This window comes from Eublepharis macularius, chromosome 9 (assembly GCF_028583425.1).
Source record: "Eublepharis macularius isolate TG4126 chromosome 9, MPM_Emac_v1.0, whole genome shotgun sequence".
Taxonomy (NCBI): Eukaryota; Metazoa; Chordata; class Lepidosauria; order Squamata; family Eublepharidae; genus Eublepharis; species Eublepharis macularius.
Genome location: NC_072798.1, coordinates 85,941,488 through 85,966,560, shown reverse-complemented (window position 1 = coordinate 85,966,560; position 25,073 = coordinate 85,941,488). Strand labels below are relative to the sequence as shown.

At 43.8% G+C, this 25,073-nt stretch overlaps 1 protein-coding gene across 2 annotated transcripts in view; it reads right to left on the bottom strand.

Moving 5' to 3' along the window:
• Window positions 1-10,871, bottom strand: part of IL17REL (interleukin 17 receptor E like) — a 71,900-nt gene extending 61,029 nt beyond the window's left edge. Inside the window, exon 1 of one of the 2 annotated variants that reach the window (XM_054988755.1) lies at window positions 10,680-10,871. In XM_054988755.1, coding sequence (XP_054844730.1) covers window positions 10,680-10,775 — 96 coding nt within the window. In that variant the 5' untranslated portion in view covers window positions 10,776-10,871. The remainder of the gene's footprint in view (window positions 1-10,679) is intronic. The other variant, XM_054988756.1, reaches the window with a different exon arrangement.
• Between the last annotated feature and the right edge of the window lie 14,202 nt (window positions 10,872-25,073).

Sequence of the window (25,073 nt, the reverse complement as noted above, 5' to 3'; positions counted from 1 at the left end):
AAGTGTATCAGACAGATAGGGAAAATGTCTTGTATGAGAGGAAGTCCATTGAAAAGAGGAACAACGAAAATCAGACGGCAGAGCTTACTATTCTGATAGGTGAGGGGCTGTGGCTCAGCAGCAGAGCAACTGCTTTGCTTATACAAAGCCTCGGGTTCAATCCCCAGAATTGCTCTCAACTGGAGACCCGGTCAGCCGGTCAGAACAGACAATATCTATCTTTATAGAGCAATGGCCTGACTCCATATAAAGCTGTTTCATGTGTGTTGCTGGAAGGATACGTATAGTTTAACTGCGCTGCTTTAGTCTTTGTAGGGCTCAGTGGTGCTGATTCAGCACCTCCTTTTTCTCAAAGCCACCTATAGCAGTCTTGCTGGACCTCCCTTAAGGAGGGGGTGTAGCTCACTGGTAGAGCATCTACCTGGCATGCAAAAGGTCCCAGGCTCTAATCTCTGGCTTCTCCAGTAAAGTGGCAGGTGGTGTGAAAGGCCTCCACTTGAGACTCTGAAGAGCAGTTGCCAATCAGAGTAGATTGACAGGGGCCCAGTGATCTGAGTAGCCAATACTGGTTGGCCAATGGTCTCGTTCAGTATAAGACAGCTTCATGCGTCCCTTAGTCCAAGGGAATCAGAAGTTCAGAAGCCTCTGGAAAGGATGCCATTGAAACCCTACTTTTTCCGCCTCCTGCTTTCTTCCCTGGAGCCAATCCTTGTGTGTGTATTGGGGCTTACATGAGAACTTTTTATCCGATTGTGATAGGACTTTTATGCCTCTCAGATGCAGGCCAGCCCTTTCCTGTTCACAACCACAGCACACACAAAGAAGCAGTTTCAGCTATCTCCACATCCATTTCATTTTTTCACCCCCCAACCACCCTTTAAAATTGCTATTCCATTGCAAACGTTACATATACCCATGGAATTAGCATTATTTGTGCCCATCACAATTCTACAGGGCAATTTCAAGATGCAAACAAGGTTTTCCCCCATACTCTGATCGTGAGCAGAAAAGGGCTGGCATGTATCTGGGAGGTACAAAATTCCCCTTTCACAGTGGATACAATGTCCTCATGTCATCCCCAACAAGTATGTAACATCCAAATCAGTCCTAACTTTCCATTCTAGTAACCAACCGTTATATTCTTCGGATGGTGTTCTGCTCAGCAGATAAACATCTACTGGTGGTCCCCTTGCCTTGACCAGGGCCCAGGTCTTTTCAGTCCTGGCCCCAACTTGGTGGAACTCTCTGTCTAAGGGCCAAACTACAAGTGACAAAAGGCACAGGTTGGACACTTGTCAGCTTCCCTCAAGTTTTGATGGGAAATGTAGGCAGCTTGGCAGAATGTTGAACAAGTGACAGTTGAAAAGTCCATTGGACAGCAGTCGGAGAGCCAAGCTGCAAGACCAGAATGCCTACATTTCCTATCAAAACTTGAGGGAAGCTGACAAGTGTCCAACCTGTGTCATCTGTCAATTGTAGCTTGGCCCTGAGACAACTCAGGCCCAGAAGGATTTATTATCATTCCGCCAGGCCTGTAAGACGGAGATGTTCCTCCAGGCCTTTGGTGGTTGAGGCAAACGGATCTCCTCTCTGGCCTCCTATCAGTGGGCAGAGCGTCCCTTCCCGGTTTTTGCTTTTCTTATCGGTTGTTTGCCATCAGCCACCGTGAGCCCAAAAGACTGTATGTGTGATCGTGCAATGTGCACAGATGAGTGTGGGTTGTGAAACTGCAGCCGCTCTTTTTACGCTACCCGTTTTAACTGCTTATTTTTGTATTTCTAAATTGATGTGATCCGCTCTGAGCCCACTTGCAGGGAAAGCGGACTACAAATTTAATAAATAAATGAAATGAAATAAATAAACCAGCAATGTGTTGGGTACCCAGCGTCTCACAGGATCCAGTACATTATTCCCTGTGCCACCACAGCCACGAGCAAGAGACTGCGACTCCGTAGACAGAGCAGCCACTTTGCATGCAAAAAGTCCTGCCATCTCTAATTAAAAGGTAGGTGTTGTGCAAGGCTTCCACTTGGGACCCTGCAGCGTCTCCCTGGAGGGAGAATTATGTGAAAAGCCTCTTTGGGTCCTGATTAGGGGGAAAGTGGGTCATAATAAAATGCAATGTCAAAATACAGTAGAGTTTCCATGTGTCAGCAGGATAAGTTCAAATTCTTGCTTCTCGTGTTAATTGCTTGAGATGGAAGAGATTAATTGCTATATTAAAACACCTTCTTTTCGTCTCCCATTCCCCGGGCTATTTATGGAGGAACTTTTCACACTGCAGTTAAGAATGAGGAGGAAGCTTGGGGGACATTAAGGAAGCTTAGGGATGAAAAGGGGAAAATGGAATTCAAAAGATTTGGACAGCGTGGCGTGAATTTCAAGCCCTACTTCCTCAAACAGTATTCTTCTAAGGCAAGATAAGGAATATGCATACACCCTGGGTTTTTCAGCATTGTTGTTCTGATTCATGCTACATAGAAATATGTAGGCAAGTAAGGACAACTTCAATTAGTCCTTTTGCAAAAGTGGATTCAAGGTGAATGAAGCAAAACAAATTTCCTTTAAGTTAGGGCGTTCGTCGGTCGTGGGCAAAGAGTAAGGTCATCACCGAAGAATGAGCGAAGCAAAGATGTGCAAAGAGCCTGAAGGAATTCTGATACGGTAAGACTTGAGTGGGAATGCAAATGTCCCCTCCAGCTACCTGAAGTTCTGCATAGCTGTGTTGTGATACAGTAAAAAGGTCAACAGTGACCGAGGCAGATCTATGGTATCATTTCTCCCGTTCTATGATGCAGTAGAGGCATAAATAAAATGGGGAAGTGATATGTTCTCACTGTGGGGATTCTAAAACAATTTATCCCCCACATATATGGTGGCCGTGGAGAGTGCTCTCAAGTCATAGCTGACTTATGGCGACCCCTGGTGGAGTTTTCATGGGCAAGAGACTAACAGAGGTGGTTTGCCATTGCCTGCCTCTGCAGCCCTGGTCTTCATTGGAGGTTTCCCATCCAATTACTGACCAAGGCCGACCCAGCTTAGCTTCTGAGATCTAACAAGTTCAGGCTCACCTGGGCTATCCAGGTCACAGCCCTCACATGTATAAGCCTGGCTAAAAAGGATGGTGTTAGTAAAATGGCCAACTATACATGACATGGTCACCCGGAGCTGAAAATATAGAGATGATTTGAAATGCATTTGGTATTCTAACACACAGGATGCAGAATGCTGTCCGGGCCCATGGACTGCACTTTTCCTGTCCAAGCATGAAGTCCTAATATTTCTGAGGCACACATGAACACACAAAGCTACCATATACTGAGTTGGATCCAGCCATCTTCCCTTTTGACCACCAGAAAGACTGTGAGATCATGAGACCTGCTAAGGCAAAAGGCACCAGCAGTGGGAGAGGGAATAAGGAGAGATGAGAGTAGGTGAGTTTGGGAGAGAAAAATCTGTCTGGACACAACTCAGTGCATTAGACAATCGGGCTCTCAAGGTCAGTATTGTTTCCCATGAGTGGCAACAACTTTCTGGACTCTGAAACCCAGAGAGGTCTTTCATGTTACCTACCGCCAGATCCTTTTAACTGGAAATGCCAGGGATCGAACTTGGAACATTTGAAGTATAAAGCAGGTGTTCTAACACTGCTCCACAGTCCCATGAGTCTCTCTACACAAAACATCTTACATGGGACACTCAAGTGTAAGGAGACACAATGTTAGCTGGGAAGCATAGTTTTAAAAGGCAGAGCCAAAAGCTCTGTCAATTTCTCTTGTCTACAGGAGGGTAGTTTAAAAAGACAGAGCAGGCAGAGATCACTCCTCAGTGTGTTTGTTAATTTCATCTTCGCCTCCCCAAAGGCTCTGTTAATTTTACCTCCCCTTCTGGCAGGCCAAGATGAAATCAGCAAACCTTCTGAGGAGCAATCTCCACGGGCAGTACTCTCCTAAGCATACTGCTCCTTCATGTATATATATGCATGCACATATGCATACATACCCTCCTGGGGGAGGGACTGGCGCATAACTCTCATAGTTCTGTAATTAAGCCAGCAAGTCTAAAATAATAAATTGAAATGTCTAACACTCCCCCCCCCAGTATTCACGTACATTATAAACAAAGCTTTTTAAAAAAATATACAAGCAGACACAAGAGGGAAAGCAGTTCCAAGGGTGGGGAGGGAGGGGGGATGTGCAGTTCAAAAGAGTGTGCATTACAAAAAATCCAGTCGTCTGCATTAATGTTGTCAAATTCACAGTTCTGAGGATTTTCTTCCACGCTATGTAGGCTTCTAGACATCATGGATCATTATTCTAAGCAACGAAGAAGGTGTACACCAACAAGAAAAATGCAAGAGTGTATCGTAGCTGTGCATGCATATTAAAATTGCATACCACCCTGTGGTTCCAAGTCTTCCTTTAAAAATAACCCTGCCTACTAATGATCAGTTTCTTCAGCTCGCTCCATTATGATTCAAGGGAAGTCTTTCAGTTGTTTAATTGATCAGGCAGGCTCAGCATTAGGCCTGTAGCCAGATCCTCAGTAAAGCTCGGTTAATGTCAGGTGATGCCATTCCAATATAAGATCTCAAACTGCTCAAACGGCTTCACAGCCAAATTACAGATTTGAATATGGCAGCTACACCACCCACACAAATTCCCCCGTTATTTACATTGCAAGAAATCACCCACAGGATACTGAGGTGAAGCCATATAAAAGGTTGAGAGGCTGCAGCCACATCAGATACGAAGAGAACTCCCTCCTATTTTGTTGGCTGTTCTTTGGGACAGTTTCTGTTTCCGGCTCTACTCTTTGAGATCCTTCACTATAAGTAAAAACAGGGGAAATGAAATCGTTCACAATATATTTCTTGGTGTTTTTCATCAGAATACAGAAGTCTTCAGTTTCCGTTTACTGTACCCCAGAATGATGATGATAAACGCCTGTTCTTTCTTGGGCAGATGTACAGCCGTACAAGTTACACAAGGATGCAATTAAGATAAGGGAATTCCCCTTCCAGTTTCACTTCTGAAGAGCATTAGGTAATGAACCTTCACTGTCAAACACCCGGAACTAACCCAATTTCTTCACTGTAACACCTCAAAGGCTGGCTACCTTTACGAATTTTTTTCAAGTATTTGATTTTAAGTCGTGTGTGTTTGCTACAGAAATGGAACCAAAAAAAGTACTGTTCTATTTCAAAGTAAAACAGGCTGCCTAAGAAAGGATCTACGGAGCCCAGACAATAATTTGAGTGTATGCTCAGCATAAAATTCTTCCTGAACAAATTGGAGATTGAATTTTTCAAGCTAAAGATGGCAACCCTCGTTGATAGAAATCTGCATGTACAACGTAACTCTGTTTGTGAAGATATATATGCATCCATTTACAGGCATGCAGTTGGCATTAGTATATTCTATTCTGTTTTTAGCTATAAGAAAATATTTTGTGGGGAAAGGTCTTATAATTATCTTTTTAAGATTGGACAGGTGACCTTTTTTTGGCTTAGGTGCTTAAAAAATATAACGTATCCACTTCATCAGATGCACTGGGAATGAATGGAGGGCTCTCCTTGGACCCAGCTGATGGCCATGTGAGTCTGGAAGGTCATGCTGGGCATGAGTTGGCACCGTAGACTTCTCCCTCCTCAGTGCACTGCCAACATATCAGGGGCTCACCTCAATAGCTTAGGCAGAAAACCTGCCCTGTGTGCCTAGAAAAATGCTTTGCCATACTGCTGTTCAACATGCATACCTAAACTTGTATACCCGGTATTAGGTCTTTTCATATTTCCTTGTGATTTGGGTGCAGAACTGCAGTGGGGGTGGGTTCGAGCTTCCTCATGTCATTTTCCATTTATTGTCTCTCCGTGGTTTGTGCCTCATTTCTTGGTGCTTTCTCAAATGCTCTGATTTGCAAAAGTATGGCGGAACAACACAGAAACCTCAGAAAGACGTCAATTTTTTTAAAAAATGACACAATTATGAAGCCTGTAGAAAAAAACACTATTATGAAGCATCCAACCCATGGGAACACCTCCGCGTGAAAAGGCCCACTGTCTGAACATGCAATGGAGAGCCAGTTTGGTTTAGTGGTTAAGAGCAGCAGGACCCTAATCTGGAGAGCCAGGTTTGATTCCCCACTCCTCCACTTGACGCCAGCTGGGTGACCTGGGGTCAGTCACAGCTCTCTCAGAGCTCTTTCAGCCCTACCCACCTCACAGGGTGTTTTGTTGTGGGGATAATAATGACATACTTTGTAAACTGCTCTGAGTGGGCATTAAGTTGTCCTGAAGGGCAGTATATAAATTGAATGTTATTATCAGGGCTTTTTTTCTGGGAAAAGAGGTGGTGGAACTCAGTGGGTTGCCCTCAGAGAAAATGGTCACATGGCCGGTGGCCCCGCCCCCTGATCTCCAAACAGAGGAGAGTTTAGATTGCCCTCTGCGCCGCTCCAGTGGTGTGGAGGTCAATCTAAACTCCCCTCTGTCTGGAGATCAGGGGGCGGGGCCACCGGCCATGTAATCATTTTCAAGAGGTTCCAGAACTCCGTTCCCCCGCGTTCCCCCTGAAAAAAAGCCCTGGTTATTATTATTATTATAATGCCTCATGGAGCCTATTCACATCATGTGCATCCCTTGACATGAATGTGCAAAACAACCATTAACAGATTTCTCGCCATGGACATTGCTATCCCCACAACATGACAACGAAAGTAACGCATTCAGCTGAGAAGCCCAGAGTGCTATACTTGTGAATTAGCCCAGAGACATTGTACTTTTCACATACAATCTGTTATACATAGAAGAATGATTAATTTTCCAGAAAGGAATAAACTTCTCCCAAGCTACAATTTTCTATTTTTATATCTTCTACAATAGTGACAACATAGGCAGGTTTAACCATACCAATTTTAACCCAGATTGTACTTATCCGTTGTTCAGTTCAAGACATTTCTACTATCCTTTCCCCACTTTGGTTTTTGCAATATCTAGATAAGAAACTTCAAAGTTTTGTTTCATGTGAGTAACCAAATGATACTATTGCGAGACACCAATTAGAATTATTACCCCTGAAGTAGTTCAAAATGTTTGATAGGTTGGATGCAGCAAGACTCTTCAGCTAAGCAAGAAGTCTATCTCAAGCACAGAAAGACTAAAAAGAACATAATTCACAGAGTAGCTTTTATTATGACCAAACAAATGGTTCATAACCATATGATGGTTATGTGTCATTGGGATGGTCCTAACAAAAGGTATTATGTGGATTATATCCTGGGATTTGGGATGTTTCATTTGGACCAGCATGGCTGATAACTTCTTCCAACACAGAAAGTGGAAATAAACGTTACTAAGTACCTAGGGATGCTCAAGCAAACCTTATTTCAGGTGTCCTCCATCCAACTTTCCATGCACTCATTCACATGTTCAATCCTCCTCAACTGACAAAAGTTTTCCCCACATCCCTTCATTAATATGCAGATCTTGACACTTTCTCGCACCTTAATGAAATGCAAACTGGCAAGTGAAAAGTGCCTACAGTACTTGTTCTTGCAACAAAAACAGAGCTCAATTGGTACTTTGTCCTCCAGATACACTTGCAGATGCAGTCACACAAAGAGAGCTCCCATGAAAGTGGCATTCACATGCACCAAGCAAGAACAGCCTGCATATGAATTGAGGACCGCACATACAGGGCTGGCACCAAAGTTTCTGGCACCTGAGGCCGGGGGCAGCTTCAGATCTGCTCCTGTCCCCTCGCGCACTTGCGCACACCTGGACTGCGGAGCGGTGGGCGGGTAGGCTGCCCGCTCAGACTGCCCCACATTGCTGACGCTGATGTGTGCTCCCAGCCAGGCACAGCAGGTGGCTGGGAAGCGTGCATGTGTCCTCCCAGCCCTCCTACTACGTTGCTGCATTCGCCACCCCAGACACCTGCTATGCCTGGCCCGTGGCTGCTGCTCCCGGCCGGGGTGCATGCTGGTGGTGGCAGCAGCATGAGAGGGCTAGGAGGCTGCAGTAGCTGCAGGCCAGGCGTGGCAGGTGGCTGACGCGGCGCATGGATGGCTTCCCATCCTTCCTGCTCAGCCGCCCACGTGCTGTTGCTGCCAGCTCCGCAGTATGCGCCCTCGCCCCTGACGCCCCCTCCAGTGCCTCAGCGTTGGAGGCAGTTGCCGGCCCTGCCTCAATGGAGGTGCTGGCCTTGCGCACTTAAAATCCTGCACTTGAGTGTCCCCAGGTAATTCACAATGTGTATTTCCACTCAGAAAGACTTCCCCAGACCAAGCAAATCAAAAGAGCAAGCTTCCTTCTACCAGACTATGATCCCTTGCATAGCAAAAGAGAGTCTCTGAATCAGGGGTGTATTGGCTCTGTACCTTACCAGGTATGTTACTGGTGGGACCAGGGGCAAGCTGAGAGCTGCAGGGCTGGCAGTGCCACAGGGTCCGCACCACTGGGACTCAGACCATAGTGATGACGATGGCCATGGGTGGAGGATCTCCTGATGATGAGCCTACACCCATTCTCACTGTCATCACAGCATGGGTCCAAACGACATGGCCCCGTGTCACAGCCAGGACTTCAGGAGCTGCTTAGCTCAGCCATTTTAGCAACCCTGACCGCTCCTGCATTTGATCCACCATATAAACTTGCCAACATTTTTGATACATTTGGAAATATTTACTTTATGTGGACAAGTTCCTCTATCACACATCTGTTAGATAATGCCCCTTTTTTTTAGCATCCAGGGTATAAGGATACCATGGCATGAAAACAGTATAGTAATATTCAGAAATGACACTGAAAGCGACATTTCAAAAAATATATATAGAAACAATGTGATGCACTCTTATACAGTCAGGGATTGCTCTGAGATACTTGCAAAGATTAGAACAGTATCCCTCCCACACACACACCCGATCCTTAAGTCCTAGTTCTAAGTCCTGCATATTCAAAAATGAAATCTACAACACTTCAGATGCCAATTGCCAACTCCAGAAACAGAGAGTGGTTTCAGTTATTTGTTCTTGTGGCCTTCTCTCGTCTTTGGTTTATTAAAAGCCAACAGAATCTGCTTTATATCCCCAAGTAGAAGGACACAATGAGTAAAAAGAGTTATTCATGAGATGCAAATGCCGTTTTTTAACACTTCTGTACAGGCCATTCACATCAGAGCAATTTTTAGGCTGTTGCAGTGCTGTCCTAGGCACTGCATTGCAGCTATGCACAGTTGCACCAGTCTAAGTCTATTGATTTTCCAATGGGCTTAGACCGGTGTAGATCTGCAGAGGGATTGTGCTGTCTTTCTTCCATCCTGCCTGCTCAATCACTTGGGCCTTTCTTATGACTAATTCCAGACCCTTAGAAAAAATACTATTTCACACTATCTTCTCTTCTTTCACCACAGCAACTCAATAATTGCATTCCAAATATCTCCTGCCAGCAATCACATCTACCTTAACAGCGGAACTGAACACTTTACTATCATAAAGCAGACCGTGGTATTTTGTCACTACAAGTCACACTTGAAATTAGAACATCTACAAGGCTGCCCCCAAGTGGGGAAATCTAAAAGCACAATTTAAACTAACATTCTTAATGCATGACCACACTACAGTAGCACTATCCAGTTCAGAGTTAGTTCTGCTAAAGTGCACCCAAATTAATTTAGACGAGTGTAGCAGCTAAACTGTTGGTGATCTACACTTTTCTTACTGTTATGACATTTTTATCACAGACTTCCTTCAAGGATCTCAGGGTGGTGTCCTTGATTTTCCCCTTCTTTCTTCGCACCCCCCCTGAAAGGTAGGCCAGGGTGTACAGGAGTGATTGGATCTAGGCCATTCGGTAAGCTGCATACTGAGTGAGAATGTGAACCCAAGGCCCCCCAATCTTAGCCTCACATGCTGACCACTACCTCCTCGTTGGTTAAATTTTATTTATATTGAAAACATGCTCTCCGATCTCAAGGATTCTCACATATTTAGGATAAAAACAATGAATGAAATAAATGAAGATAATACACAATCTCTAAAACAAAATAAGTTAATAAGCACTTCACACACATATCCAGATCACAGATGAAACTATAAAAACATTGTATGCTGTGTAAAGTTATCAGGAGCAGTTTTATTCAGTAGTTTCATAAATGGATATATTTTTTTAATATCTGCAAGAGTGATCTGTACTCGCCCCCCAAATCAATCTTTATTATCACACTTTCTGATAATGTTTCTAATTCTTTTTTCTCTCCATGTCTTTAATATTAGGAAATGATTGACAGGGTTGGGCAATTCTTTCACAAGGCTGAAGTGTCCATTCCTGGACGTTTTTGCTAAACTTATTATCACAAATAACTGGCTAAGTTCAGCAATCTTATTTACTAATCTCAGTATCTAAGAAAAGGTACAGGAAAAAAAACTTTTCACTGTCATAAAAATAAGTCTTGCTGAATCTTTACCGCATTGTTTAATTTTATTTTACAGGGCTTTTGGGGAGGGGGGTAGTCTATTGAGACATATCAGAATGCTTTTAGACCTCTTTTCAGTGGGATGCACAATGCAGGGACAAACTGAGGGTGTACAACAATTGCACATCAGAAAATCAGATGCATCCATTTGTTGCAATTGCAGTTATTCATTCAAAGAAGGTAGATACAGACCAAATTTTAACATACCTGCGAACACGCGAGTCCACATTCTTCAATCCTGGGAATGAGCTGATAACCATGTATTCCCCAAATCATTAAAAATATCTGAAGCTTAACTATCATCTTATTTTTTTAAGCACACTTTTTCTTTTAAGGAAAAGTTCTTTTATTCCCAATTTCAAAATAAACAACCCTTTGGTTTTTTTCCCCCCCTGCAGAAAGAACTTGTTCACTCTGACAACACATTCACTTGTGCCAAATCTTTAAATACTGTGGCAGGACTAAGTTCCACCTCCACCAACTTCTCCAGCTATGCTCCTCCTCTTGCTTAGAAATCAACTTTTCAATGTTGATTTGTAGTGCTTAAAAACCAAGACTTGCATCACAAACCAGATGAGTCACAATTAGAAAAAGGGTTCTTCTTACTGGAAGCTGGCAAAATGTACTCCAAAATCACAGAGAAGTGGGGAGGGATCTCTTTCCTGGGGATTTCAATCGTTTAGTGAATTTGAATTAAACTTGCTTAGTCAGAACAATTTTTTTATTGTTTGGTAGTAAAGTGTGTAAATATTTTCAGTCTGATGAAACTTAAAATAATGATCCTCAGCTAAACAAAAGGGAGCACAGAGATAGAATTGTGCAAGGCATCTAACAAGTAACAGATTTCTAGCAACGAGCAAGCTAATGAGTTCCTTTTGAGCATTTTGATGAATGGGGCTGTTACATGATGCATGCAAAGGCACATATGTTCCAACTTTCCATGGGAACGTGCAACAACTCACGCACTGTCTTTGTCCTCCTGTCCTGCTCCCCTCTCTCAACAGGATTCCTTCTTCCATTTTCAGGCTTGCTCTAAATCAGAGTTTGCCACCGTGTCCCAATCCCACTTACCTGTAATTGTTTCCAAACGATGGTGTACAAACCCAAGAACACCCATAGGTGTTATTTAGGTTTCGGTTTCAGCTTATTCAACTTAACAGCCCATAGGCCATACACTCTAACAAAGTTTAAGAACTAAAAATAACAGTTAAAGAAAAGGTTGCCATGTCTGCAATGCAGCTTTTACAAAGGCTACTCAGTAATAGTCTTAATTTTGAGGAGGCGGGAATGTTCAAATACCTCAGTAGCCATTTTATAAGAATCTCTCTCTGGCTAGTTCATGCTTTGGACAGTGAAAGTATGGGACAGCGAGTCAACTTCAGCCAAAGGGCAATTACAAAAGCGTCGATCTGATGGTATCCTGAGGAAGTAGGCCTTCATCTGGGCTATCAGCAATGTGTTGCAATGCGCGACCATGTATGACCACCTCAGTTTTGGGACTACCAGCATATTGAGGTAATGAGGCTGGTCGAACTGGGCAGGATATTTAATTCCCACGTAGAACGGGGAGTTTTTTCATGCTGCATCCTTTTGAAGGTAGTCCCAGTCCTGCTTAAGCAGCTTCTCTATAAGTAGTTCTCACCTTTTCCCAGTTAAAACACTTGCGTCCCATGAACCTAATTTGTTCATTTCTGTGTCCGCAGTTTTGTTCCACCTTGACCAGCAGTGCTCTTGAGCTGCTTATTTAGTGAAGACTGGAAGATCCTTGGAGTTTTGCCATCTGTATTTGAAGTTGACTGTGGCTTTCCAGATCAGTGTTGAGATTTTTGGAAGGCCCAATTTAAATCGTATGACTGTAGAGGCTATACGTGGTGGTACAGCAAGTATTTTCTGGAAGAAGCGTTATTTAGGATTAGAGTTTATAGAGGAAGCTCAGTAGTAGAGCGTTCGCTTGGCATGGAGAATGTCCCAGGTTCAATCACAGACATCTCCAGTTATAAGAATCAAATGGCAGCTAATGTGAAAGACCACTACCTGAGACAGGTGCAGCTGCCAGTCAAACCAGGCAACATTGACCTTAATAGGGACTCAGTGTTCGGCCTTGTGACTGTCCCCAGATATGATTGCCAGTTGGCCATGAAAACCAAAATATGCTCAGTCCTGTCCTTTTGCCTGTTGACATGCAGATATTAGCTGTTGAATCTTTTCACAGCATTGAGATGAATGTCATAACAATCCATTAACTGCTGTAGATCAAATGCTGACTGGCTAGAATTTAGAATTCTGTGGCAACCCTAGGTGGCTTCAGTCAAATCATGGAATATTCCTTCAACTTCTTTTCCACTGTGGGTTTTTTTCTGGAGAGTGGTGATCCTGGTACTACAAACTGCACCATTTATTCTTCCACGTGGTTCCTCTTTACAGACATTGTAGAATCCAATGACTCAAAAATGGCTCCTATCAAGCAAAGATGGCATATGAATTAGGGCTTGAGAAGGAACCATTCCAAGTAATCTCCAGGACACAAGCATCATTTCTCTGCTCAATTGCAACAAGGTCCTGCCTTTTTTTACTCCAACATTTACAGATAATCTTGTGAGCCATAAAAGAAAATCTATTTTATAAAATGGTACTGATAGATCACAGGGTGATTGGTTTGCAGTTGTTCTAGACTCCAATCCACAGTAGGGTGTGCCCATCCTCTGACACAGTTGGGCCCCAGCAGAAAGCATAAAAAGCCCACCAAGGCCGCTTCCCCGTGGTCAAAAATAGCACAATACTCTCGGTAGATTTTTGACACTATCCATTTACAAAATGGAGGCAGGCAGCCCCAAAGCGCCAACTTCACTGCCTGCCTCCATTTTGTAAACAGATGGCATCAAAAATCACAAGAGGAAGCCAGCAGCCTTCCATGAGTATCACGCTATTTTCAGATTGTGGGGAAATGGCCCAATTCTGGTAGGGAAGTTCAGGAGTCAGGTGTGCAATGCACTATTCTTTAAAGACCAATTTTCTACTTTTTTCTTTGTGTCCTCTTTCAGTGAAAATGGAAGACAAAATAAAGCCAGCCAAAGGTCTAATGTGAGGGCGATCTGGCTGCAACATCTGTCACCCCATTGATCGCCAGGGCTGATTTGGCTGATCTGGTTGGCTAAGTGTCTCCTTCCTCCCGCACCGCTCCATGTGCATCCCTCCCGAAGCTGTGCGTTTGGTGGAAGAGGATGACCATCCCAGATAGAAGGAGTGTACTGTTCTTTGGTCAAGGGTATATGATAGCTTCACTCCCCTGCTAGAACCTCCACATAAACCAAAATATTTTTTTCTGTAAAGCTAAAGGGAAACTCTCCAGAAGATGAGGAAACAACACAGTGAGAACCTGATTTTCAGCCCAAAAGTGGCTGGCTGGGAACAAGTTAAACACCTTACCCTTATCCTCCCCAATTCAAAACTGCAGCTTCCAGAGTTGTTTTTCTTTTTTTAAATGTTGGGGTTTTATTCTTTACTCACATTTGCATGTAACACATAGTTTGTCAAAGACAAAAACTGACTGTGAGTCACTGCATAAATATTGTGCCAGAGGGTTCAGCGGTTTTTTTTTACTTTAAACTGTCTGCTCACCTAATGGAACATCAACTGTCTGTGACTGAAATACAGTGCTTAAAAAAATTAAACAGATTGTTTGATACATCTTAATAAACATACAGAAAGATATCCGGAATCCCATGTTTACCGTATTCCTTGGGTGAGACTTCAGCCGTATCCACACAGCCGATCTTTCCCGCCCTTGTTCCGTTTATTGTGTGTGTTTTCCTGAGTTGCTCTGAAAATTCAGCATCCACACACATTCCCTAAAAGCCCTTATCTTGCTCTTTGTGGTCGCGGGCAGCCTCAGCAGCTCCTATAAAAAGCGGGTTTGGAGGGGAGGTCAGGCACTTTCATCACCATTGCCCGCCTCCCTTTCAATTTTTTTTTTTTTGCTCTGCACATGGGTGATCACATGCAGAGAGCTTGGGGGAGGAGCCAAGCAGCGATCGGAGGATTCCTTGGAGTGCTTTTACCATTCACAAGCCCAAGAATGAAGAGAAAGTGCTCCGTCAAGCCACACCAAAAGAAAAGACCGGCAAAAGTGTGGTCACAGACGAAATGCCTAAAAATGGTTGGAAAACAGCCTGCAACCATTTTGAAAATGGAGACATCTGGAGTCAAGAGGAAAAGCCGCCCGCGTTTGGTGAGTGGGCCAACCCTTTAAGGATGTGTGGAAACGGCCTTAGGCACACCATGACAGAATATCAGATGGAAACAAAATAATAATGAAACAACCTAGATTGGTACCCAGGGGTGGCTAACATCTCCCAGAGAGAGTTTTGGCCCACAGGCCCTCAGATACTGACTCCAGCTTTTGCCTTTGAGGCCTTTGAGGCCAGAAGCGTAGCCTGTGTCTACACAATAGCTGTTCATGTGTTATGTTTTGTGTGTGGACATTCAACTTGAATGAGCATTCATTCTGACGTCATAAAAAAATTGACAAATACATTAAGCGACAAATGGCGAGAGGATATTGAATAAGAAGAATTGTCTGTAAGTTTAAAAATATCCAGATAGTCAGTGAATTAGTGGCAGACTCTGAAATTAGTGTATCCAGTCACTGGATTCTGGTTATTTCAGACTTGTTTTAGCATCAAGAGAAGTGGCCAGATATCTGAAACAGGCACCCAAAAGGCCCAGCAGTGCAAGCCTTTCCACTGCACATTCTTAAACATAAAGTTGCCAACTCTAGCTAGGGAAATTCCTGGAGCTTTGAGGGCAGTGCCTGGGGCGGGTGGAGTTTTGGGAGAACAGGGAGCTAAGCAGGGAAGTCATGCCATAGAATCTGCTCTTTGAAGCTGCTGTTTCCTCCAGGGAAACTGATCTCTATACTTTGGAGATCAGTTGTAACTCCAAGAGAACTCCAGGCCCCATCTGGAGCGTGGCAGCATTACAAACGATTCATCTGATGAGTAAAAGTGCCATATACTTCATATCAAACATGTGCAGCAGGGGCAAACATATCATTTTTGACAGCAAGGCTCATTTAGGAGCCGGGCATTGAATTCCCTTGCCTCACTGCTGTCCGATGAGCAGCTGCCAGGAAGATTGCCACCTCCGGCTTTGAACAGTCCTGGAAATTTGGAAGCAGTGACAAGGGAGGACAGAGTTTTAGGAGAGAAGACAGCTTGGTGAGGATTTCACACGGAGAACAGCCTCCAAAACTGCCACTGCCTCTGGGAACTGATCCCTGTAGCCTGAAGATCAGCTGTAATTCCAAGAGAACTCTGGGTCTCACCTTGAGGCTGGTAGCGCTACTGCCAAATAGCTTTGTTGCTGCACAGTAGTTGAGGTGGTGGAGTTTCGTTTCCTTCTGCCTTGTGGTTGCTTTTGCATGAGCACAGTAAATGACCTTGATTCTCCCCCAAGGCCATGGATATTTGGTTCCAGTAATTAAATAGCATGGGAAAGGAAACTACAACTCCCATAAATCTGTTTGAAAACACACGTGTGAAACACATGTAAAATAAGGTCAATAACACAGATGAATACCAAATGGTAAGATTTTTAAATAGCACAGTGTTTATTTATAATCACTCACTGATTATAAATTTGTTCACTCTGTTTAAACCATCAACTACAAAGCGGCACAAAGCAACAGATGGGGGAGGGGCTAGAACTCCCATGGGGCTGTGTGAGACTGAAGTGCTGCCCGTTGCATTGTAATATGGCTGCCCGAAAGTAACCTGCTTAAAAAGCTCAAGCTACCTTTAACCTGCTGAAAAATTCACTCCCTGCTTACAACCAGGGCCGTTTCCACACGGCTTACCTTGTTCCAGAAAACAGCGACATCTCGCACGAAATCACGCGAGAAGATGCTGTTAGCATGCGAGAAGACGCAATAGCAGCGTCTTCTCAAGCGATTTCACACGAGATTTCGCTGTTTTCCAGAACAAGGTAAGCCGTATGGAAACGTCCCAGGAAGCAGAACATGAGAGCTTGAGCACCCCTAGCAATGCAGCCTCATGACTTCTGCATCTCCTTCACAATCAGACCCTTTTCCTTTTTCAAAATCCTATGGTGTTAATTATTTGATCATCTCTTTGTTTACCACAACAATCTTACTCATTTCTTCTGCTTTCTTTGGTATTGAGGGAAGGAAAGGAGAAAGAAATTATTTCTGACCTGAGAGTTCCAACTGAATCACACTTCTACAGAAATTTCTAAAGACCCACACTACTTTTTATATACAGCGTCAAAATTATTGGGACAGAAAACTGTATTTAACATTTTTCTCAACAGCATACCATAGATCTGAAAGGAGTAAGGATACATACAACAATGCACAGAAAACAATAGGAACAATGGTTGTTGTGGGTTTTCCGGGCTGTATTGCCGTGGTCTTGGCATTATAGTTCCTGACGTTTCGCCAGCAGCTGTGGCTGGCATCTTCAGAGGTGTAGCACCAAAAGACAGAGATCTCTCAGTGTCCAACTGAGACACTGAGAGATCTCTGTCTTTTGGTGCTACACCTCTGAAGATGCCAGCCACAGCTGCTGGCGAAACGTCAGGAACTATAATGCCAAGACCACGGCAATACAGCACGGAAAACCCACAACAACCATCGTTCTCCATCCGTGAAAGCCTTCGACAATACAATAGGAACAATGTCAGTCAGAAAAACCAAAAGGAAAAGTAAAGAGTCCAGTAGCACCTTTAAGACTAACCAACTTTATTGTAGCATAAGCTTTCAAGAACCAGAGTTGTTTTTGTCAGACGCATCTGACAAAGAGAGCTGTGGTTCTCGAAATCTTATGCTACAATAAAGTTGGTTAGTCTTAAAGATGCTTCTGGACTCTTTACTATTTTGCGACTACAAACTAACATGGCTAACTCCTCTGGATCTATTACCAAAATGAAAAGAAATGCCATGAACTACAAAATGTACTGTAGATGTACCATAGAGCATAGAATGATTTGGAAGACACCCCACAGGTTAAAATTCTAGCATTGTCAAAGAGCATGAAACAACAGCCACACTATTGGCACTTTTAAGTCTATACATAGTTGAAACTATAAGACAAGAACCAAATTCAGTCACAAGGTTGTGCTAGAGATTGTAGTAAGGCAAGAGAAAATCAGGGCAAGAGAAAATCAAACATTCAACAGGTGAGTAGAGGCAAAATCCAGACAGAGAACTCTTAGTCATGGAAGAAGAAAATGCCTGAGTGGGAAGGGTACCTGAGAAATCGAGTGAGTTGTTGCATGTTGGGGTGAGCAAAGCTGCTCCCATTTAGGTAGTGACATGAAGCTTGGTTCCACCTGATTTAAGTCACTGAGTCAACTTTTCTTAGAGCAATCTATGCAGAGTTACTCCAGCCTAAAGCCATTGGCTTCAATAAGCTTAACCCAGGATAACCTAAAAGTTGTCTCTTCATAGGATTGCTCTGTTAGATACAGCATCTGTCAGGACTGAATTGCCTGAATTTTCCTCAGCTTGCTGTGAAGGTGGTACTGTTACCTGAATTGGTCTCCTTGCAATTAAGAGAATTATGGGGGGAATTAGCAAGCAAGGAAGATGGCTATGTGAGAGGTCGGTAACTGCGGGATTTTTTCATCAATTTTTATGGGGTCACTTCCAATGTAACAAACGAGGCTGGTGCTTTAAATTCAAAGAGCAAACTTTTATTTCAAGGGGAAACTGCATGCACATACACACAGGAATACAGGGTAAAAATGGTTACTCGCACACAGAGTCCTAGGAAGCTAGTCAGACGTTGGAATAGAGTGAGGGGAACAAGTATATCTACCTATCCTGAAGAATAGTCCAGTCCGTGGGAGAAGGGAAGGGAAACTTGTAATCGCTAATTTTACATAGCCTTGGTTAAGATAGGCAAGAATGAACTATTTTTATATTTTTTAAGAAGATGTTTCAAATATGGATAGTCTTGTCCCATGTTTAAAGTTATAAGATAGCCAAGAATGTGAGCCTTTGATGTGAGAGAGTCAGCTATTGTAAAGAAATGGTTCTGAAACCCTTTATAGGGTATTTATACAAGAAGATGAACTGACTGGGAGCTTCCTCTTAGAAGGAGCTCCTTGCCTGTGACCATCTTATCTTTGGGTATGATACTTTTTTGGACTCATGTAAGTGCTCTCCTTTAATGATCTATGTAGTTATAATGGATGGTGTGGTTTTCTGTTGATTGAGTTGATATTAATGTGGAATAATTATGTTTTGTTGATAAAGGCTTAGAATGGAAGCAGAGACTCCCTAATAGTATTATTTGTATATAATACCTGATAACAAACCTAGAACTTTATCTGTGGTGTATCTTTTGCCAGGAGTTAAATGATTTGATACAGGAAAGCTAACTAGATGCACAGGGCTTCTTAAGAGCACACCTATATCTGAATCAAGCCTGACCAGAATAATCCAGAACACCTCTGCCCTTGAGCACCTGTTGTTCTTTGACCAGAGTGGACAACGCAACCACATTACCATACACTACCTCAATCAGTCTTGACTTCAGGCTCATAATTTTGTTTCACACCATACTCAAAATATGATAGAGTAGCAACAGAGAAATGTTGGGGGGTCCTGACTAGAGATGGGCATGAACAGCAATACAAACTAAAAAAAGCCACGAACAGCCCAATCAAATGTTCATGAACAAGCTGTTCGTGAGGCCCCATTCTAAATGAACAGGTGGTTGTTCAAGCCTCATTCATTGCTGTTCATTGCTGTTCGTCAAGCCAGACAGTCTGGCACCTGCAATCAATTCCCTTGGCAATGTAGGCAGGGATTGTCTGAACTCTGTCTGAACTCCTGCTGTTGCCCTGGAAATCCCAATCTAAGCCCAATTTAGCTTGACAGGCAGGTCTTCCTTTCAGGTGTGGAGCTCCAAATTAGTTACAAGGAAGTAAAGAGCAGGGGGGAGGGGGAGGGGGGCTCCCAGCTCTGGTTTTGCAGACAGTGGAGAGGGAGAGACAGTTGTTGTTGGCATTTTGACAGAGAGACAGGGAGAGTGCATTGGAGCTTGAATTTTCTTTGTGTGCAGTGGGATAGGGATCTACCTCTTCAAGTTCCAGGGCTGCTGCCAGGCTCTGGGTCAAGCTATTATTTGTTATTGGTACCTTTCCTGCTGCCTGCTCTGGTAAGTTTTCTGGGAGTGGTGCGGTAGGGACCTACGCCATCAGGTTCCAGGGCTGCTGCCAGGCTCTGGGGCCAAGCTATTATTTATTATTGGTACATTTCCAGCTGCCTGCTCAGGTAGGGTTTCTGGGAGTGGTGTGGTAGGGATCTTGATGGCTGGAGGAGAGCCTGCTGGCCCCCACAAAAAATGAACATATTTGTGACGTGGTCATGTTAATCAATGTTTGTTGTTCATTGTTCGTGCCCATGTCTAGTCCTGATATGTCACCCATCAGTACAGGAGTCAGTGTTATGTATCATGCCATGCATAGCCTCCTACACCAGTGATTCCTCTCCTTCCTAAAAGACTCCACCACATTGAGATGGGGGGGTGTCTTTTGGTTTTGTTAATGGGACATTGGGGGAATGAGGGGTGATCCTCTTCCTTTTCTCTATTTTTTACCAATGAAGGTGGGAGAGCGGGCAGGTTGGGGGCAGGGAGTCATTACAGCTTCATTTTCTGAATTTGTTTCGTCATTCTGGAAGCCACTTTAACAAACTGAACCAGCAATTTCCAGGTATATGTCCAGCTCGTTTGTTCTGTTTTGCACACCTCTAGTTAACATAAAGATGCTGAAGTTTGCTGACCACAGCATACTCCTTTCCTAGATAATGGTAGCTGCTAACAGTTTTCCTTCTTGGGAATTCAAGAAGTGATCGTTTCTTCCAAAACACGGCTGATGCCGATGATTGGCTCTAATAAAATTCAAGTGAGTCTTGCTTGTAGAGTGTCCCTCAGCATCTACAGTGTACCAGAACTATGATGGGAAAGGCCTCTGCCGGAGACCAGGAGAATCATTTCTAGTCAGACTAGATAATCCTGATTTATATGGACTAACACTCTTACTTGGTAGAAGGCAGCTTCATCTGTTCAAGGTGATCAAAAAGATACAAAGGATTTCCTAAAGAACAGAAAAGTCACTTTTGGAACAGGATCAGTGGTCCTGCCTTCATGAATTGACTCCCTTGCATGTGATAACAGCTGGTATAATGCCCAGGTTGTACCTTACTCACCTAAGTAAATGAATATAAACTTGTTCCATGTGATATTTATCATAGCAGAATGAACAAGATAGAATGCACACCACAACTTTCACTGAGCTTCTCAGGAATCCTTCCCTAACAACCTTATCATGAATATTATCATGATAAACATTCTCTTATCCATTCATGAAGCTGGTGTGCACATTTCTTGAGGCTGCATGACTCTAATGCTGTGCTTTGCCTAAAATGGTCATACTGATTCCAGATAAGATAAGATAGCTTTTTTTTAACGTATATTTTATAATAAATAATTCTGAACATGGTCCAAAACTGGGATCAAAAAACTCCACAAAATAGGGCCACATACAAAGAAGAGGTTTTTTTCTCTCCTACAAATCCTGGCAAGCTTGCAGAGGAATCTGAAAATGAAAAGGGGGACTTTAAAAAACACACCCGGACATCAACTTAAAGCGTAAAAAAGCTGAGATCTCAATAGACATTTTAAGGAAAGAGGAGGTGACGGGAAACTGAGAGAGGCTCAGTGCCACTAGGAGACAAGCAAGCAAGAGGAGGAAGTAGGAAATGTTAGTGAAAGAGTGGGGCAGCCTCAGAGAAGCCGAGAGGAACACTGCTGCCACCATTAGGTGCATTTGGGGGCCCAAATCAGCCCAGCGTGAAGCCCAGGGCCTGCACAATGACATCACTTCCAGAAATGCTGTCATCTCACTGTGCAGGAAGACATCCGAAAAAGATAAGTGCCAGGTCCCTACCTCCCACTGGGAGGGTAAGGGGCCCTGGCAACCCTAAGATGGACCCTTACCTTGGCACAGCCAATCTGGCCAACTGGATACATGCCTCAGTAACATCAAGACTAGCCCACCGTAATATACTCTAGATAGGTCTCCCCACAGACTCACCTTGGAAAATGCAGCTGGTGCAGAATGTTGCAACTCATTTACTATCAGGAGCTAGGCAAAGCATGCATATTATTCCCATTCTGCAGTCACTCCACTGGCTATCCATCACTTACTGGGCTCAGTTCAAGGTTTTGACTACCATATGCATAGCTCTTTTTTTTTTGAAAGTTTTTTTATTTTTTTATTACCTACATCAACTAACAATACAGGGGGAAAGAAGGGGGGCAGGGAAAGGAAAGAAAAAAAAACAGCAACATATAACAACACTACACTACAAATAATGCTTTCCCTTCATACTGCCATTATTAAAAAATTAAAACTTTGTAAGATATTGATGGAGTGGTTGACCTTGCAAAATACAGATTACAATCCAAATTAAGTCTTCCTCCCCCCCTTGGGCCTCGGACGCAGTTCTCTCTGAGCAACTGCAACCGCAGTGCTCGTTCCCTCCCCCCCCCCTTCAGACTTCAAATCCTTTTCTTCTTGCTTGGTGTCTTGCTGAAATTCTTGATTTTTGTCCTCAAAATCCCTTAGTTGATCTTCTGATGTTATCTTGTAAGCTTGATCTTTGTAACTAAACCAGATACCTTCCAGAAATAGCCATTTATACTTTATTCCACGTTCCCTCAGAAGGGCTACAAACTTTTTATACTTAAATCTTCTTTTCCAAACTAAAAATGGAACGTCCTTCAGTATCTTAACTTTATTACCCAGAAAGTCCAGATCCGCATTGTATGAGCTGTATAGGAGAGTGTCTCGGATCCTCTTAGATGAAAAATCGATGATGATCTCGCGAGGCAGCTGACGCTTCGTTGCATATTTTGAAGAAGCCCGACGGACTTCCAAAATGGCGCTTTTTACCTCTTCTTTAGTTGCCCTCGCGGGTGTCGCCAATAGTTCCGAGGCCAGACCCCATAAATCCTCATTTTCCTCCTCTTTCACACTCTGGAGGCGCAAAATTGTCTGTGTTCGTTCCACTTGTAGCCCGATCAGCTGGTTCTCCACCAGCTTTAACTCTTTATTCGTTGCCCTCACGAGTGACACATTTTCCCGAGCAGACTTCTCTGCCCCCCCCGCTACTTCCTTAATGGTTTTCACTTCGCTCTCAATTAAGCCCACCCTTTGATCTGTTTCATTCAGCTTGTCAACAAAGGGCTTTATGGCTTCGATAACCGACCTCTTCACCAAGTCCTCGAGCGACTCTCCTTTCCCCTGCAGGGCAGCCGAGATTGACTTGCCCAAAGCGGGACTCTGCTTTTTCGCTGCCATTTTAGGGGGGTCGCCGACCAAATTCTGAAACTCAGCGAGGGGGAAGAACGAGCCTTCTTAGCTTCAGATCCCACCACTCCTTCGCGTGCACTTGTAATAACAGAAGGGATTCGCTTACTTACAGGCTTCCGCCTAGTTCTGCTCTTTGCCGTTTTCCATGGCCCGGCAGCACTCGAGGTGCCGCGCACGTCTGCCGGCCTCCATAGGAACAAACGGGCAATTTACCCCCTGCATCAATTTCAGGGGGCTCTTCCCGCCATGTTCCGGACCCTACCTCCCTCACTGGGAGTTCTGGGGGCTAATCTTCGCAGATCAGCCACCCGGTCAGGCTGCTCGGGCGCTTCCTCTCGGACCTGCGGAGAGGAGCGTCCGACATGGCCGAGAAAACGAAACCGAATCCCATATGCATAGCTCTTCATGACCTTGGCCCTTCATGTCTGCAGGACTGCCTCTCCCCCTATGCTCTGCCACAGCAGCTTTGCTCATCTGAACAGGAGGACCTTCTGCAGGTACCCATACACACACTTTCTCTGTGGTAACCCCTCCCCCCACCCCTTATGGGATGTCCTGCCTGAAGAGGTAAAGAAAAATCCCTCTTTCTTGGCTTTCCAAAAACTGTGCAAAACTGAATTATTCAGGAAGACTTTTTTACTCAGGCAATAATGCTTCGCTGAAAGAAATGGCTCCTACCTGGTAACAATTAAAGATGTTGAGCTTAATTCCTTATGCTTTGTTTCAACAGTGTTTCACACCTATGTTTTGGATTTACGCCTGTTTTCAAATTTCTGTAACTCAACCTGTTTTATTTATTCATTGAATACTCTAACTGTTGGTCAGTTGACTTGTGCTGTGTAATCTGCCTTGGGTCTCAGTGAGAAAGGTGGACTATAAACAAACAAGCAAATAAAAACTTGCTATGCCACTGAAAAAAAAATCCAAATCATCTACAAAAGTTTTTAAAGGACGATAGAACGTACAAGTTACCCTGCTGGATAAGACCAATGATCCATCTAGTCCAGCCTCGTTTTGGACAGTGACCAGGGCTTTTTTTCAGCTGGAACGCGGTGGAACGGAGTTCCGGAACCTCTTGAAAATGGTCACATGGCTGGTGGCCCCGCCTCCTGATCTCCAGACGGAGGGGAGTTTAGATTGCCCTCCGCACCGCTCCAGCGCAGAGGGCAATCTAAACTCCCCTCTGTCTGGAGATCATGGGGCGGGGCCACCAACCATGTGACCATTTTCACCAAAGGTCATTTAAACTTTTAAAAACTCCCCCCTTGTTCCAGCTGAACCAAAGTGACGTCATTGGCCCTGGGAGCATGCATGCACTTTGCATATGCACATGTGGTACCAAGGGCACCACCTCCTGCCAAGAGTTGCCCCCTGTGCTGGCAACCCACTGAGTTCCACCACCTCTTTTCCCAGAAAAAAAGCCCTGACAGTGACCAACCAATTTCTCCAGAAGACCTAGAAGCAGGGAACAGATGCCAACCCCTCCTCCTGACATTGCCCTTTTGACTGGTTTTCAGGGGTTACTTCCTCTGAACATGGAGGCACTGGGCGGATCCTATCCTATCTTACCACTCAACTGAACAAAGCTGGAAGCCTTCCACTAAATTAAGTGGCTCTTCCATTGGAAGAAGAGACGCTTAAGATGGAGGAAGGTTCATGTAGTCACTGAGGCGAACAGCTTACATGAAGTTGTCTCATCCTCTCGTAAAGCTAACTATACCAATTGCTATCACTACATCCTATGGAATCCCATGTTAGCTACTGTTTGAGTAATAATAATTCCTTTTTGGCCATCCAGGTAATGTCACCTGTATCCACATGCCTGTAAAGTCTAGCTTGACCCTCAACAGGTCAGTTTATTTATTTAGGGAATTTCTTATCCCACTTTCCCCCCCAATGAGGACCCAAAGAGAATTATACCAATACTATTTAAATAAACAAATTAAACTGACAAAATAAGATATAAATCAAGCAAAAATAAAGAAAGCATTGTCTACAGCAATGGTGTTCATGCAGGCACCTATTTCTGTCATTTCCATGGATTCCTGCCACCAACTTCTCTATAAATACTATTCGATAATGAATGGGCCATTTTAGAATTTTGGAGGGGAGAAGGTAGTTATACAAAGAAGGTCCTTGAGCTCAGCTTCAGGGAGTTGGCTTTTAACAAAACAGTTTGTCAATGCATTTTGAAAAGAC